Source organism: Oryzias latipes, chromosome 14 (genome assembly GCF_002234675.1).
Source record: "Oryzias latipes chromosome 14, ASM223467v1".
Lineage (NCBI taxonomy): Eukaryota > Metazoa > Chordata > Actinopteri > Beloniformes > Adrianichthyidae > Oryzias > Oryzias latipes.
In genome coordinates, this window is record NC_019872.2 from 26582959 (window position 1) to 26597147 (window position 14189).

At 41.1% G+C, this 14189-nt stretch overlaps 1 protein-coding gene across 1 annotated transcript; it reads left to right on the top strand.

The window, feature by feature from the left end:
* Positions 1–1511: 1511 nt before the first annotated feature.
* On the top strand, positions 1512–13988 carry LOC101165751 (ubiquitin carboxyl-terminal hydrolase 2). The gene is made up of 12 exons (XM_004076838.4): positions 1512–1966; positions 6661–6708; positions 6787–6904; positions 7989–8100; positions 9495–9605; positions 9785–9849; positions 9931–10034; positions 10114–10194; positions 10296–10374; positions 12702–12809; positions 12891–13011; positions 13331–13988. Exons 1-12 carry the CDS (start codon positions 1814–1816, stop codon positions 13434–13436), a joined length of 1206 nt encoding a protein of 401 aa, XP_004076886.1. The 5' UTR covers positions 1512–1813; the 3' UTR covers positions 13437–13988.
* Positions 13989–14189: the final 201 nt, after the last annotated feature.

Consider the following 14189-nt stretch of genomic DNA (forward strand, 5'->3'; position numbering starts at 1 on the left):
CCGACGCCACTGCTTTCAGATCTTTCTGAAAAGCTCTGCCCTGCTGACCCAACAGGATTCAGTCAAGCCTGGAATGTGGTGAAGTTATGGCGTCACATTCTCCTGAGCGTGGGCTTTCATTTGCGGTTCACGGCGTCGGAAGTGTTTCGCTCCCTCAATGCTTCGCCATGACAATCATACAAAGTGCTCTCACAAATGCTAGAATAAATCACTTTCCTGGAGGTCAATTCCTTGGATTTCTTGTCAGCCCTTTGTGTTTATCAGTATTTTAAATACATGTACATGTCCACCTGTACAGACCTCAAAACGATTAGGTGGACTTGCAGTATAAATGTAGTTTCGAGGCATAAAATCTGCTGATAACGCCGTTACATAAACTCCAGACTTTGCCCTGCACCTTGAGCGTTCTCCCACATGCCATGAATTAGGACTGAAGAGTGATAAAGGTAATGTAAAGGTTTACGATGCGCCTACGGCACCTCTCATCAGATCCAGAACTGTGTCAGAGCACACAATCTAAAGCTCAAAGTCAACAAGAAAGAAGGGATTCATATTCAATCATGTAAAACTGAACGGCAAACTGTGAGGAACTATATTTATGTAAAGGTCTTCAGAAATATGTCTCCCTTTTACCAGGAATCTTCCGGCTGCCTCTGGCCTGATTTGCTGCTCAGAGGAAATTTGTCACTCTAGGTTTGCACTCCAACAAAGAAAGGTCAAATAAAGTGACATAAAGCCTCAAATAGAAAAGAGCAGGTTTTATAAAGTACTAAAAGTTACATTTTAATGCGCGTAAATGCAAAAATGAGAGTAAAGCAGGCCGTTTTCTAAGTAATGTCTGAAAAGGTTTCACACCTTGCAAAAATACTGTTTCATGTTTTATAGGTTTTATTGAGTTTATTTTACGTTGCTGCAGCGCACATTCCAACAATTTCCCCTTTTTCAAAGTGTCTATTGAATATGGTTTGCTTTTAATTACAGGGTAATTGCTGCTTAGTTCTATGGAATTGTTGTAATGCCTCAAAAAAAATGTCAAGAGATTAAATAATAAAAATAAAACTCAACGAGTACATTAAAAATACTTTCAGATATACCAAATTGTTAATAACACAGGGAAACACAGGTAAGTGGTTTTCCTATAGTTTACACTTATTTGGTAACATAAGTTTACATGTTTGCATAATTAGGATAGACTAAAACAGTAGAACACTAGAAATATAATTAAAAATTAACAATACAATTAAGTACGAATGGCTTTATTCTTCTTTTTACCAAAAGTAATTACATCTTTTTTTTCTTTTTTTTTTACAAAAATAAACAAGTTATGACTGATTTATCTGCTTACATTTATGTATTGAGTAATTTAGTAGTTTTTTCAAAGAAAGGTAAAGTTTTTAACAATTTGATGGAAAATTTCCAGAGTTTTTTCTTTTTCCGGAATTCTTTACATTCCACACACTTGAACGCATCTGTTTTGTCCAACAGCGCTTGAAGGCAGCATAGTTTCTCTCCGTGAGAGAAGGCAGAGAAGGGGGCGTTCACTGCGCGCAGTAAAGTCTGCCGCCCGCGCGCTCCCTCCGTCACTTCAACACCGCGCAGTTGTACGCGCGTGACAGCAGCTTTCACCCACGCAGCTGGTGGCTTTTCCTTTGGCGTCACCACGAAGAGAAGACGACACGCGTGAGAACTCCACACCGATTTTTTTTTACTTAACTGGCAGTTTTACCCCTCTTCGCCCCCCTTTCTCTGGAAAAAGCGGACATTTCCAGCCCCGTGCGGGTGTCCGTGAACGTTTACTTTACGCGACAAGATCATGCCGAGTCTGCGACACTCCTACACGGTCACGGTACCGGAGGAACCGGCCGCCTTCCCTCTGGACAAACCGGAGCTGCGGCGCAAGAGCCAGCGGTTCTCCCGGTCCGTGCTGGTGTCCACCTTCATGGGTCTCATCATCAACCAGGCCAAGGTGAGTCCAGAACCTCCGAACGGCACCGGGCAGAATTTTTTAAGGAGGAACCAGAAAGTTTGAGGCTGAACTGTTCAACCCTGATCACGTGATGCGTTCACAGACAACTATAAAATTGTATCTAAACATTTTTGCTTTTGAAGTTAAATTGCTGACTTTTTTTAAATGCTATATTAATGGTGAACATTAATTTTAATACTTTGGGGTATCCTAGAGGATATAAAAAATATTCTTAAAATTAAAAAAAAAAAGTTCACTTTGTCATGCAAATAATGTTGGATAAATGTCAGAGTTTCCTCATAAAAGTTCCAGTGTGACCTTCAGCCCCCCCCCCCGTGGAGGAGCACAGAGGGAGGTGTTGAAACAGCAGATGTCTGCATTAAAATGAACACTTCCAGTTGCGTAACGGGGAGGCAGAGCTGCTGATAAGGAGCGCCTCCAAAGAAGTGCAGCTGATCCTGCGAGCGGGAGGAAATCTGCCCACAGTCGGCACATATTTGCCCCCGTGGGGGGGCCCTCCTGAGGGTCACGGGTTTGCAGCTCCTCCTGCATTAGGCAGATCTTTGTGAGGGTCAGCTGATGCAAGTTTCTGCTTCACAGGAGCTGTTTTTTACACCTAAATAATGTTCATCATCATCATCATCATCATCATCATCATCGGATTAAAGCGTCTATTGTTTGGGAGGGAGTGGCATGACCGGCGCCGCGCGTTCTGCCTCCTCTCATCAGGCCTGCAGGGTCATGTGGGTTTAGGACATTTAGTTCTCCGTCCTTTGAAGTGCTGCCAGCGTTCTCCTTCACGGCACAGATGACCTGAACACTTCCTGTGGTTCTGGACGGGCCTGGCAAAGCGGGAGGAGCCTGCCGACGGGGCCCGGTCCGTCCCATATGGCGGGGTTGGAGCCAGAAGGGCCCGCTGACAGATTTTCTCACATTTTTATTTCATCGTCCGCTCAAAGACATTTAGGAGACGATTAAAAGGGGAAGAAAAAAAAAAAAAGGTTTGACGTCCAGATGCGTCCAAGCGTGTCACTTACACTCGTGCTACTCCGTCACTGAGCCCAGGAAGGTCACAGGTCGTGACCCGGCTGACGCCGACTCCTTTTCGCTGAGGGATTGTTGCTTTAGTAAATGTTTTACCGCCAAGAAGAACTTCAGTACCGAGAATCTGAAGTTTTACTGTTCATTCTACCTTAAAATGCTCCAATCTATCATGATTTGTTTGAGTTTGAAAGCATTTCTGATTCATAAATGTCTTAATCAGAAATCATTCAAAATAATCTCATGGTCTCTCAAAATAATCTGATCAGTTGGCCTTTTAGAAGAATCTGACCCAATTTGTTCATGAAAGTTTATTTCAGTCAGTCTGAATCCAGCCGGACTTCATCCCCGTCAGATTCTAAAGCTGAGTTTGTGTAGTTGAGCCGTAGTTTTCTCCAGAACCGGATTGAACTTGAGGGCGTTTGCAGGACGACAACAGCTGATGTAATAAACCAAACACGTTTCAGTTCTGATTAAAATAGCCCGTCGTGTGCTTCTTAGCAATGTTTGCACAGACGGCAAACAGCGTTGGACTCCACAAACATCTTCAAATGTTTTAGGTTTTCATATGGTTGGAGTTCCAAATTGTAATTCTCCCCAAAAAGACGAGAAATCCTCCCAGAGGAGGAAGTTTTATTCAGAATAAATGAATGTAAAAAACTTTGAATCCAGATTTTATTCAGAAGTTTGTGCAGCAATTCCTACAGTATCCTGTCTGCTCGTTTCTATGGGGATAGTGTTGATAATTCACAGGTTTAGTGATGCTTTTGGGCTTTTCTATCTCTGTGGATGGATGGATGGATGGATGGATGGAGGATGGATGAATGGATGGATGGATGAGAGGATGGATGGATGATGGAGGATGGATGAATGGATGGAGGATGGATGGATGGATGGAGGATGGATGGATGGATGGAGGATGGATGGATGGATGGATGGAGGATGGATGGATGGATGGATGGAGGATGGATGGATGGATGGAGGATGGATGGATGGATGGATGGAGGATGGATGGATGGATGGATGGAGGATGGATGGATGGATGGATGGATGGATGCTGGATGCTGGATGGATGGATGGATGGATGCTGGATGGATGGATGGATGGATGGATGGATGCTGGATGATGGATGGATGGATGCTGGATGCTGGATGCTGGATGGATGGATGCTGGATGGATGGATGGATGGATGCTGGATGGATGGATGGATGGAGGATGGATGGATGCTGGATGCTGGATGTACTACGAAATTTTAAGTGTTTAAGTCTTTGGTCAATGAATCATTCATGCATTGAAATAATTTGTAATTTGATCAAATTTAAGATTAAATGAAATAAAAATTAAAAAGAAACAGATAAATATATAAAAAAAAGATAAATGGACAGATACAAACTTTATTTGTAAATGTTACGTAAACAACAAAGTCTTGAAGGTGTTATTTGGTCAGCGTTCATTCATTCTTTCATCAATGGATGGATGGATAGATAGATTTGGGTCAGCGTGTCATTCATACATTAAAAAATATTTGATCATGATCAAATTTACAGCTACGTTTACAGGAAAAATAATAAATAAACAAAAATGTTAAGAAATAACCAGAAAAACAAAATTTTGTCTGACTTGCAAATCCACTAAGCTGGTCCGTGCCGTGCTGTTCCGATCCAAGCCACCGCTCGCCGTTCAGAATCTGTACATTTGTGTTTCCAGTTGTTTGGATTTTCAGAGAAATCTCAGTCAGCATGAGCTTACGCATGCATCCAAACGCAGATGATTAACAAAGCTGAGCGTGAAACTGCAGACTTCCTGCAGATTCCTCGCAGAGCGCTCCGGCTGCAAGGTGGCGTGACGCCGCTCAGCCGGGTGCAGGACTCGGAACGGCGAGGGGCGCATTTTTTCTTTGGAAGCAGGAACAGCAGCTGTGTGGAAATGCCACAGAGCCCTGCGGGCTTTCGTCACAGTGGAGGAACGCTGCAGCAGATGTGTCTCCACACAAAACAGCTTAAACTCGAAAAACACAAATTCACGTCAGAGTCCACGAAACGACCTGCAAAGTGATGTTTACGTGTTCCAATGTTTACGGTGAAAACAGAGGTTGGAGGGTTTAGAGGAAGCTTTCCTGATTGGTCCAGCTCCACGGCGTGACACGGCGCCTTTACTTCACTAGAGCCTTGAGACTTTTCTGAAAAACAGACATTTTTGGCCCAAACACGAAACCGTCAACAATTCCCCTTTCTTCTTGCTGCATCCACAAGCAAAATGTTGTTCACAATGTTATCAAGGTTAAACATAAACATAACAAGCAATGATCAGTATATTTTCTGCACAGAACACTTTAATAAAATGTAATTAAGAAATTACTGGTTTGCAAACGATGCACAGAAATTTACGACAGAGTGTTAAATTCCTAAAAAGTGAATCAGAAAGTGTATTTTTGTTGTCTGTTATCCATTTTTGTTCAGTAACTCAGTAAAATACCTTAGCATTTTTCTATTACATCCTAAAATATAAAATCTTTAGGATGGATGGTTAGGTACATGAGAAGATGGATGGATAGATGAATATATCTATTTATCTATTGATCTATCAATACATCTAGATGTATCTAAATGTTTAGATAGATGGATGGATGAATATGTACTTATATAAACACATTAGGGCTGCACGATATGAGGAAAACTTGCGATATGCGATATTAGTGATCAATATTGCGATAACGATAAATTTGCGGTAAATAAACAAATAGAAAAATAAACAAAAACATCATTCCCATTTCATTGCAACAGTTTAAAAATTATACTCCAAATGACCCTCATCGACATGGGGGACAAACGTCAGGGTGGCTAACCCTGGTCCTCAAGAGCCTCAACCCTGTCTGTTTTCCAATTCTCCCTAGACTGCTCGATAATGATAACCAAAATCAGGTGTGTTCAGTCAATCAGGATGTGAAATCACTTGAGTCAGCCAATCAACAGCAAGCTGGTTAAGGAGAGCTGGAAAACAGGCAGGGTTGAGGCTCTTCAGGACCAGGGTTAACATAATAGGCCTCCATCTGATTGGTCAACAATGGGAAGGCGTCCATCTGATTGGTCAAAGCATAAAGGGATTTATTTGATTCGTTAAATGCTTCAAGCTGCTAGAAGATTGTTTTAACACATTTTGGGTTTGCGATTTATTGCGATATTCGCCGTCTTTTGCGATATGCATATTGCAGAGCTGGATATTGCGATAACGATAAATTTGCGGTATATTGTGCAGGCCTAAAACACATATATATATAAATATATGGATGGATACTTAATTTATGCCTATCACTGGTACGAAGCCCATTGAGATGACTGCTGTTATTATTTTGGGATATATCAATAAAGTTGAATTGAATTGAACCTGAAGAAATCTGGTTGTCTGATAAGAAATTCCTCAGATGGATAGATAAGCAAAGATGAAAGTAAAGTTAAAGAAAAACTTAATTCGTCTCCTTAGAGATGCAGTAAAACGTCATTTTAAAATCATGTAGTGGTCGGGACAAAGTTGTGTTTGTTCTTGTCCGTATGTCTGTGACAAATGATGGTTTGAATGTGGCTTGTCAATTAGACTGTTGAATTCTTCAACATTTTAGTTTTTGACTCTCACAGTTTCACTTTTGTTTCTAACAGAACAAGAGTCCTCAGGGTTTGGTGGGGTTAAGAAACTTGGGCAACACGGTAAGCATCCCCTAACGCTCGAGAACGGTCAAAGTGACCCTGTTGCCTCCGTAGTGACCAGGATTCTCTGATTCTCAGTGTTTCATGAACTCCATCCTCCAATGTCTGAGCAACACTTCAGAGCTGAGGGATTACTGCCTGAGGAACGTGCACCGCCTGGACGTGAACAACAGGACCAACGCGGCGCTCATGGAAGGCAAGGTTCACCTTTGATACACTGCCCTACATGTCAGAAACCCAGAGGACTATGAAACCCGAGAAGCACTTTATGGATGAGCAGCAGGCCGTTTATTGTTGCTTTATTTGACTTTTTACACCTATACGTCTCCGTTCTGTGACCTAAAACGACTCGGACAGAAAATGGGGCTCTAGATCGGTTCTATCAAGAGTTCTCTTCTTGTATAAGAGACACTAAAACTTTATTGCTAAATACCTACAAGATTTCTTGGTCTTTTTTATATATCTTTCCAAAAAATATAGATACAAACTACATAGGTAACTGTAGCTTCTTTTAAAGCTTTTTGCAAAATATTTGTTAGTTTTAACTTTAAGTAACATTTGGTTGGTTTTTGTCAGATTTGATCAGATCTGGTCAGGTTCGTCTCACCTGTTCGGGTTTGGTAAGTTATGTCAGATCTGGTCAGGTTTGGTTAGATTTGTCAGATTAGGTCGGATCTGCTCTGATCTGGTTGGGTTTGGTCACATTTGGTCAGGTCGGGTTTGGTAAGTTATGTCAGATCTGGTCAGGTTTGGTTAGATTTGTCAGATTAGGTCGGATCTGCTCTGATCTGGTTGGGTTTGGTCACATTTGGTCAGGTCGGGTTTGGTAAGATATGTCAGATCTGGTCAGGTTTGGTTAGATTTGTCAGATTAGGTCGGATCTGCTCAAATCTGGTTGGGTTTAGTCAGATTGGCTCATATCTGCTCAGATTTGGTTGGGTTTGTACTGCTATATGTGGTGGAATGTGCAGCAGAAACTGCTCTGACATAAATGTTTGGGTCTCATCGGGGTTTCTGCTTGTCAACAGCAGTTCTTTATGCTCCAAGGGTTTTTGTGGTCCCTAAAGAACCTGGAAATGTGTTCCGACACATTTCCAGGTTCTTTAGGGTCTAGAGGAGAACATCTCCAGCAGTTATTGCATCAGGAGGTGTTTTATTTGCAGAAGCGTTTAATGTAAAACGCTGTCAGGGCACAAGGTTTACGTGCAGAACGTGGATGGTAACTCCGTGTTGTTCGTGGCTTCTTTTGGTGTTTTACTTTGTCGTCTTTTCTGCCTCAGAGTTCGCTAAGCTGACCCAGAGTCTGTGGACGTCCGTGAACATTGAAGCCATCAGCCCCTCTGACTTCAGGAGTGAGATCCAGAGAGTCGCTCCAAAGTTCGTCGGCTGCAAGTAAGTTGTCTGAATCTGTTATGTTCATCATATGAGGCGAACGCCCCACCCCCTGAAGTTTTATGAAGTTTTACATTTATGCTGCAGTTAAACATCTTTTTGTCCTTATCTTATCTTAGAATGAGGTGATTAAACCTCCAATGAGCAGCAACACATCACACGTGTATTTTACTCAGCTGCAATTAGAACATTTTTTTTATGACGTTTACAGTTTTTTTTTGGACTTTATGAAGTTTTTTGGGGGAATTTTAAGCAGTTGCTGGACACTAGAGGAGTTTCTCGATCAATGTTTGCGTTTTACTTTGAAAGTTACTCAAAAAACACAATATTTTTCTGGGCTTTTTCGGTTGTTCGGTCAAACTAAAGCCTGCTGAGTCCAAGGAGTTTTTCTCTTTTTGTTGTTTGACCGAGAGAAAAAAACTGATGGCAGTAAAACTTTCTCTCAAATAAGAGGAAGAAATGTGGTAAAGGAGAGCTACAGCACTGAGAACAAAGACAAGGCTGGTCTAAGCAAAGCTAGTGACCAAATGGTTTTTGTTTGCTCTTTTGGTTGCCAAAGGCAGCTTACCGTTTAAGAGCATAAATCCTGATCTGCATCAGGTTTGTAAGGGAGCTCTAATCACTTAAATTATGTTACCAGATGCCTTCTCTTCTCTTAAGGGAAGCCTTTTGCATTTTGCATTTTAACAAATGAAAGACTGTTTTTGTTGGACCGGAAGCCTTTGGTGGGAACACGTTCTACCAGATTCCATTACATAGACCATCTATAGCTCATCCATTAGGTCATTTTAACTTTAGAATAATGAAAAAAATCATCTTTAAGCAGCATCTGACCAACGTTGCTGTTACAAGACCTGCTTATATTTGCATTAAGAAACATTGGAGGACCTCAAACTATATAATATGAATTCATAAACTGTTTTAAAAGCTTTATTTTTCATGGAACCAGTCCTGGATGCCCTCAAGGCTCTTTGCATAACTGGTTTAGCTGTGGCAGCTGTAAAAACAGCAACATGAGCTTCATTTTGTATCAGTATCAGCTCGAAGGAATCAGTCAAAAGAAAAACTGTTTCAATTTAAATCACAAGCAAACAAGCCTGTCTTTGTGATCCTCAGCTTTCTGACAACTTCGTGGCCCAAAATTAGGATATTAAACATTTTTTATCTCCAACGTTCCTGTTTTTATGGACTTTTTCTCAGTAAATTCTCACTGGTTTTGACCAAATCCACCGCAAACATAAAGAATGGTAATAAAGTTAATAAATAAATAATAATAATAAATAAATTTCAAAAAAAAACAAACTGTCTGACATATGCAAACATTTTTAAAACATCCAGTCAGATATATTTGTTTGAGGACGTAAGTCCTAAAGAGGCGTCTTCTCCCTCTACAGTCAGCAGGACGCCCAAGAATTTCTGCGCTCTCTGTTGGACGGCCTTCACAACGAGGTGAACAGGGTGACGGTCCGTCCGAGGTCGTCTGTCGAGGACTTTGACCATTACTCGTAAGTCAGAAACCTGTTCTTCTGCAAGTCATTTCTAGTATTCTAAAGCTCGGCTGCATGCCGAAAAAGGGTGCAAACGCCTCATTTCTCCCTTTAACTCTGTGTTTTGACCATAAACTCTTTTGGTTTGGGAGATTTTGATGTAAATGTTGTTTAAGATGATCTACTTCCTGTCTCAGAGATGAGGAGAAAAGCAAGCGAATGTGGAACCTGTACCTGGCAAGGGAGGACAGTAAAGTTGTGGGTGGGTACATTTTTAAGGCCTTAAATCCCCCTTTAAACTTTGAACTTGTGCACATTCAGTGATATTTCTTCTTACTTGCAGACCTGTTTGTGGGACAGCTGAAGAGCTCTTTAACGTGCACCGTTTGCGGCTTCCGCTCCACCATGTTTGACCCGTTTTGGGACCTGTCCATACCCATCGCCCAGGTAGAAAAACAAACAAACACACAAACAAACAAACAAAACAATGTCGGCACAATTTACTGAGTGGATTGTGTGTCTGCAGGAACGACCTGGAGAGGTGACTCTCAAAGACTGCCTGAGACTTTTTACAAAGGAAGATGTGTTGGACGGAGAGGAGAAACCGGTAAGAAACCTCCTGTGAAAATCCCCACTTTGTTCTTTGAGGCTGGCATAATGTGAGTTTTGAAGCAGCAGCTGCAACAAACCTCTGATTTTTTTCCTCAGACCTGCAACAAATGCAAAGCCAGGAGAAAATGCACCAAGAGGTTCAGCATCCAGAAGTTCCCTCAGATTCTCGTCATCCGTATCCTTGTCTTGCCTTCCTACATTTAGTGAATCTGTGTAATGTTCTCACTATTGTTCTTCAGTTGTGTTTTATATAATAGTTCCGCCAAATGCAGATTTTATGACATGATTTGAGGCACTCTGATAAAAAATCTGGTATTTTAGCATGTTTCTCTAGCATTTTTCTGATGATGTTGGACAGATGTTAAGAAAATTAAGCTCAAAATTTCATTTCTGCTGTATTTTTATTCACATCGTTGTGAATCAGAAGTAGTGGAAAGATGGCGTTTGAAAAAGACGCTCGGCAACGGGAAGAGGGGGCGGGGTTGGTTTGCACCAACGCTACAACTCGAACGCAAATTTCTAAAAAAACAAACAAACTCCTGGCGCTCTGTAAAGACAATATACTTGAAGACAACACAGGTTTTTTGATTTTGGCTAAAAACGGCATAATCCGAATGAAAAGAAAAGATCTTTGAAAATAGATCAAAGATGAGCGGAGTGGGACTTCAAATAGAATCCTTATAGCTGAACCAGCAACGTGCAGAAAGTACATTTGAACATTTATCAGGTTGATGCCTTTTTAGAAGCTATAAATGTTCAAATAATCAAGAAAGCATAGATAAAACGAAACACGGGAGTTCACAAATTCTTTGCAAAGTTAACTTTTCAGTTGTACCTACAAGTTTTCTCTAAGACAGTATATCAAAGTGCGTTGTGCCCCGCCGTGGGTCTGTAGAAGACAAAGTTCAAGGTCTTCTTGATCTTTACTGCCTGGTTGAACTTTGGATGTTCAAAAAGAAGTGGATGTCATTGATTGTTATGTAACGTGAATGCGAGTGGGTCCATGTGGAGGCAGACAGACGATGGGATTATATAATAGTTGATGTGGTGGAACAGGCAGGAAGGAGCGCTCGGTCTGTGTGTTCAACTGCTTTGACACTTGAATCCATTTGAGTTATTAAAGTTTGCCCTGTTAGTGCCAACTCCAACCGAGGTCAACTTGAGTTTACAGAAAAGCAAATCTCAAAGCCAAAAGGTCTTAGCTTCAATGGAGAGAGAAGTGAGCCCCCAACACTCAGGAACTGAACACATCAGGAATTATCATTTGGAAATAAGAACGTTGCCTTTTCCTATTTAACCTGAGTTTTATTGTAGTTGTTTAAATATGTTTGGTCATCGGTTACAAAACCATCTTAATGTGGGTAATCAGTGGCTTACTCTGCTAAATGGTTAGAGGATCTGAGCTCTCTTCTTGGGGTTTTTGCTGAACTTGTGTGTTTTTGTCTTGTTTTTTCTTAACAGTGTAAGATGTGAAACAAATAAAATCTATAGTGCTTGTAAATCTGATCTCAGTTTTAAAGTTGCAGCTTGGATATCTAGCTTCTGTTGCTCACTTCATTTTATTTTTTTAGCTAATTCATGTTTGTTTTTACCCCGTTATTTAAATATAATTAACACTTTAACTGTAAAATAGCCCTAAATTATCCTAGTGTCAAAATTACCTCTTTTTTTTTTTTTACTCATCCTAAACAAGTTTTAATGCTTACTGACAATTGGCGCTTTAACCCTTTAACAGCGGCGGTGTAACATGCGTTCTTTGACATGCCGCACGTGTTCGACCGTTTACATGATCGACAGGAATCAGCTGATTTGAAAAGTGGTAAAAGAGTGTTGCAGAACAGAGCAAAGCTGCTTTTCTCCAAGACAGAATCAGCTGATTTACGTCGATTGCATAAATGTATCAGCTGAAGGCTGCTTTTCTGTGCTTCAGAATCTGCTGGAATCACATCGTTTGCATAAATGCTTGAAAAGTTAATTTAATTTAACCTTTATTTACCCAGGAATTGTCCCATTGAGATTAATAATCTCTTTTTCAAGGCAGTCCTGGCTCCAAAAGAATGAAAACACTGTAGTTAAAGCTCCTGTGTTAAAGACCCACTCCCATCATATTTGTTCTGTTGTAAAAGCGTTCCCAGTGGTCTTTTATGCAGGAATTTGCCACTTGAGCTAAAAGAAAAAAAGTGTTGTTTTTTAAGACATAGTTTCTGCAGAGCGGCAGGAGTTCACTAAATGGTCATTCAGGAGGTCACTCTAAATATTCTGAGTTGTGGGCAGGACCGTTGGTGTTGACCAAACCCACGTCCCTTCCCCTCCCCGTTGCCAAGAGCGTGTTAAAAGCACCAAACACTGATTTTTATCAGAGTAGGTCTTTAAAGGGGTTAAAGGTCACACCCATCAAAAGTTCTGCTCATGTTTCTGTAATTTTGTTTTACTCTGTAAATCTTAAACTTTTGGACCTTCATTGGACCGCAGACATGTTCCTTAACTCCTTTTCCCTCTCAGACCTGAAGCGCTTCTCAGACTCCAATTCCCGCTCCAGCAAACTCTCCACATTCGTCAACTTTCCTCTGAAAGAACTGGACCTGCGAGAGTTTTCTGCAGACAACAGCGGTAAGGATCTGCCGAGCGCTGGGTGGACGTTGTGAAAAAGTCTCCAGTGTTGACTGATGTTTTGGTTTGGTCTCCATGCAGAGCATCCGGTGTATAACCTGTATGCGGTATCCAACCACACTGGGAACACCTTGGGAGGCCATTACACCGCGTACTGCAGGAACCCTGCACTGGGGGAGTGGTACAGCTACAATGACTCCAGGTATCAAATCTCACATTATTGAATTACTCTGTGCGTCCTCTTATCAGATGGGCAGCAAGTCGTGTAGTCTATCCATGCAGGACTGTATGTACCTGCTGTCAAAGGAAAAGTACCGCCTCCTTCCTGTATGACCGCCTGTCACCTTGTTGACATTTTGATACCGGCGAATTGCGTGTATTTTGTGCATTTCTCATCCTGGTGCCATGTTGGTATTTATACCCATATTTGTTCAAGGAAGTGTGTAAATATAAGAGCACGCGAGTGTGTGTGTGCATTCACAACATGGCTCATTTCCGTGTGAACGGTGTGTTCTGTGCAGGGTGAGCCCCATTTCCTCCGGCCAGGTACGGACCAGCAACGCCTACGTCCTCTTCTACGAACTGGCCCCCTCCTCACACAGCAAATACCAGACGTGTCGACTATGAGACTGCAGATGAGCAAGAAACCGGACTTTACTGAGCCTCACAGAGAAGACGACCTGTGGAGAAAGAGCTCCATCTAGTGGAGAGATTCTTGCCAAATGAAAGATGTGGAAGCAGAGGTTGGAGCTGAGTGCTTTGATTGGAAAACCTGCCTCTCATGTGGAGTGGGGTAGAACTCCTAAAAAGATAAAAGAAGTCCTCCATTTATGGAAAAGCCAGACTGCTTGTTGCCTATTGGACATAGGTTTATGCCATCAGGTATATTTTTCCCTGGACATTTTTCTGACATAATTTATTCTATTTAATATCAGCACACAGGAGTGCATCTAGTAATTTAACTAAATGTTTTTGGATCCACTATCGGTGGGCAGATCTTATGTATTAAAAAAAATGTTGTACGTTATTTATAAAGAGCATAGCAGAAGTATTATCTGTACTGTTGAAAGTACAAACCAAAGCAGCTATGGAAAGACGTGTCTCGACTTTTTCCACATGTGATCTATTTGACTTCAGTCATTTGTTTATGAATGATTAAAAATTCCTCACTGATTTCTACATTTTTGTGTTTTTTTCATTTTAACCAGTATTTTTGATTTTGTATATTTATACAGAAAAATATACAATTTTTTTTCTACTGAAAACCAGAAAAAAATGTGCCGTACCAGTTTTTGACTAAACTTCCACCTTAAATCCCAGACAAAGGTTTAATCTGACAGAATCTGAAAATTGTTTACAAATTTTAGCCAACCCATTGAC

Coding starts and splice junctions, on each gene's coding strand:
- LOC101165751 (XM_004076838.4), top strand. CDS start 1,814: ATGCCGAGTCTGCGACACTCCTACACGGTCACGGTACCGGAGGAACCG. Junction 1,967..6,660: donor TCATCATCAACCAGGCCAAG/GTGAGTCCAGAA, acceptor TGTTTCTAACAG/AACAAGAGTCCTCAGGGTTT. Junction 6,709..6,786: donor TAAGAAACTTGGGCAACACG/GTAAGCATCCCC, acceptor TCTGATTCTCAG/TGTTTCATGAACTCCATCCT.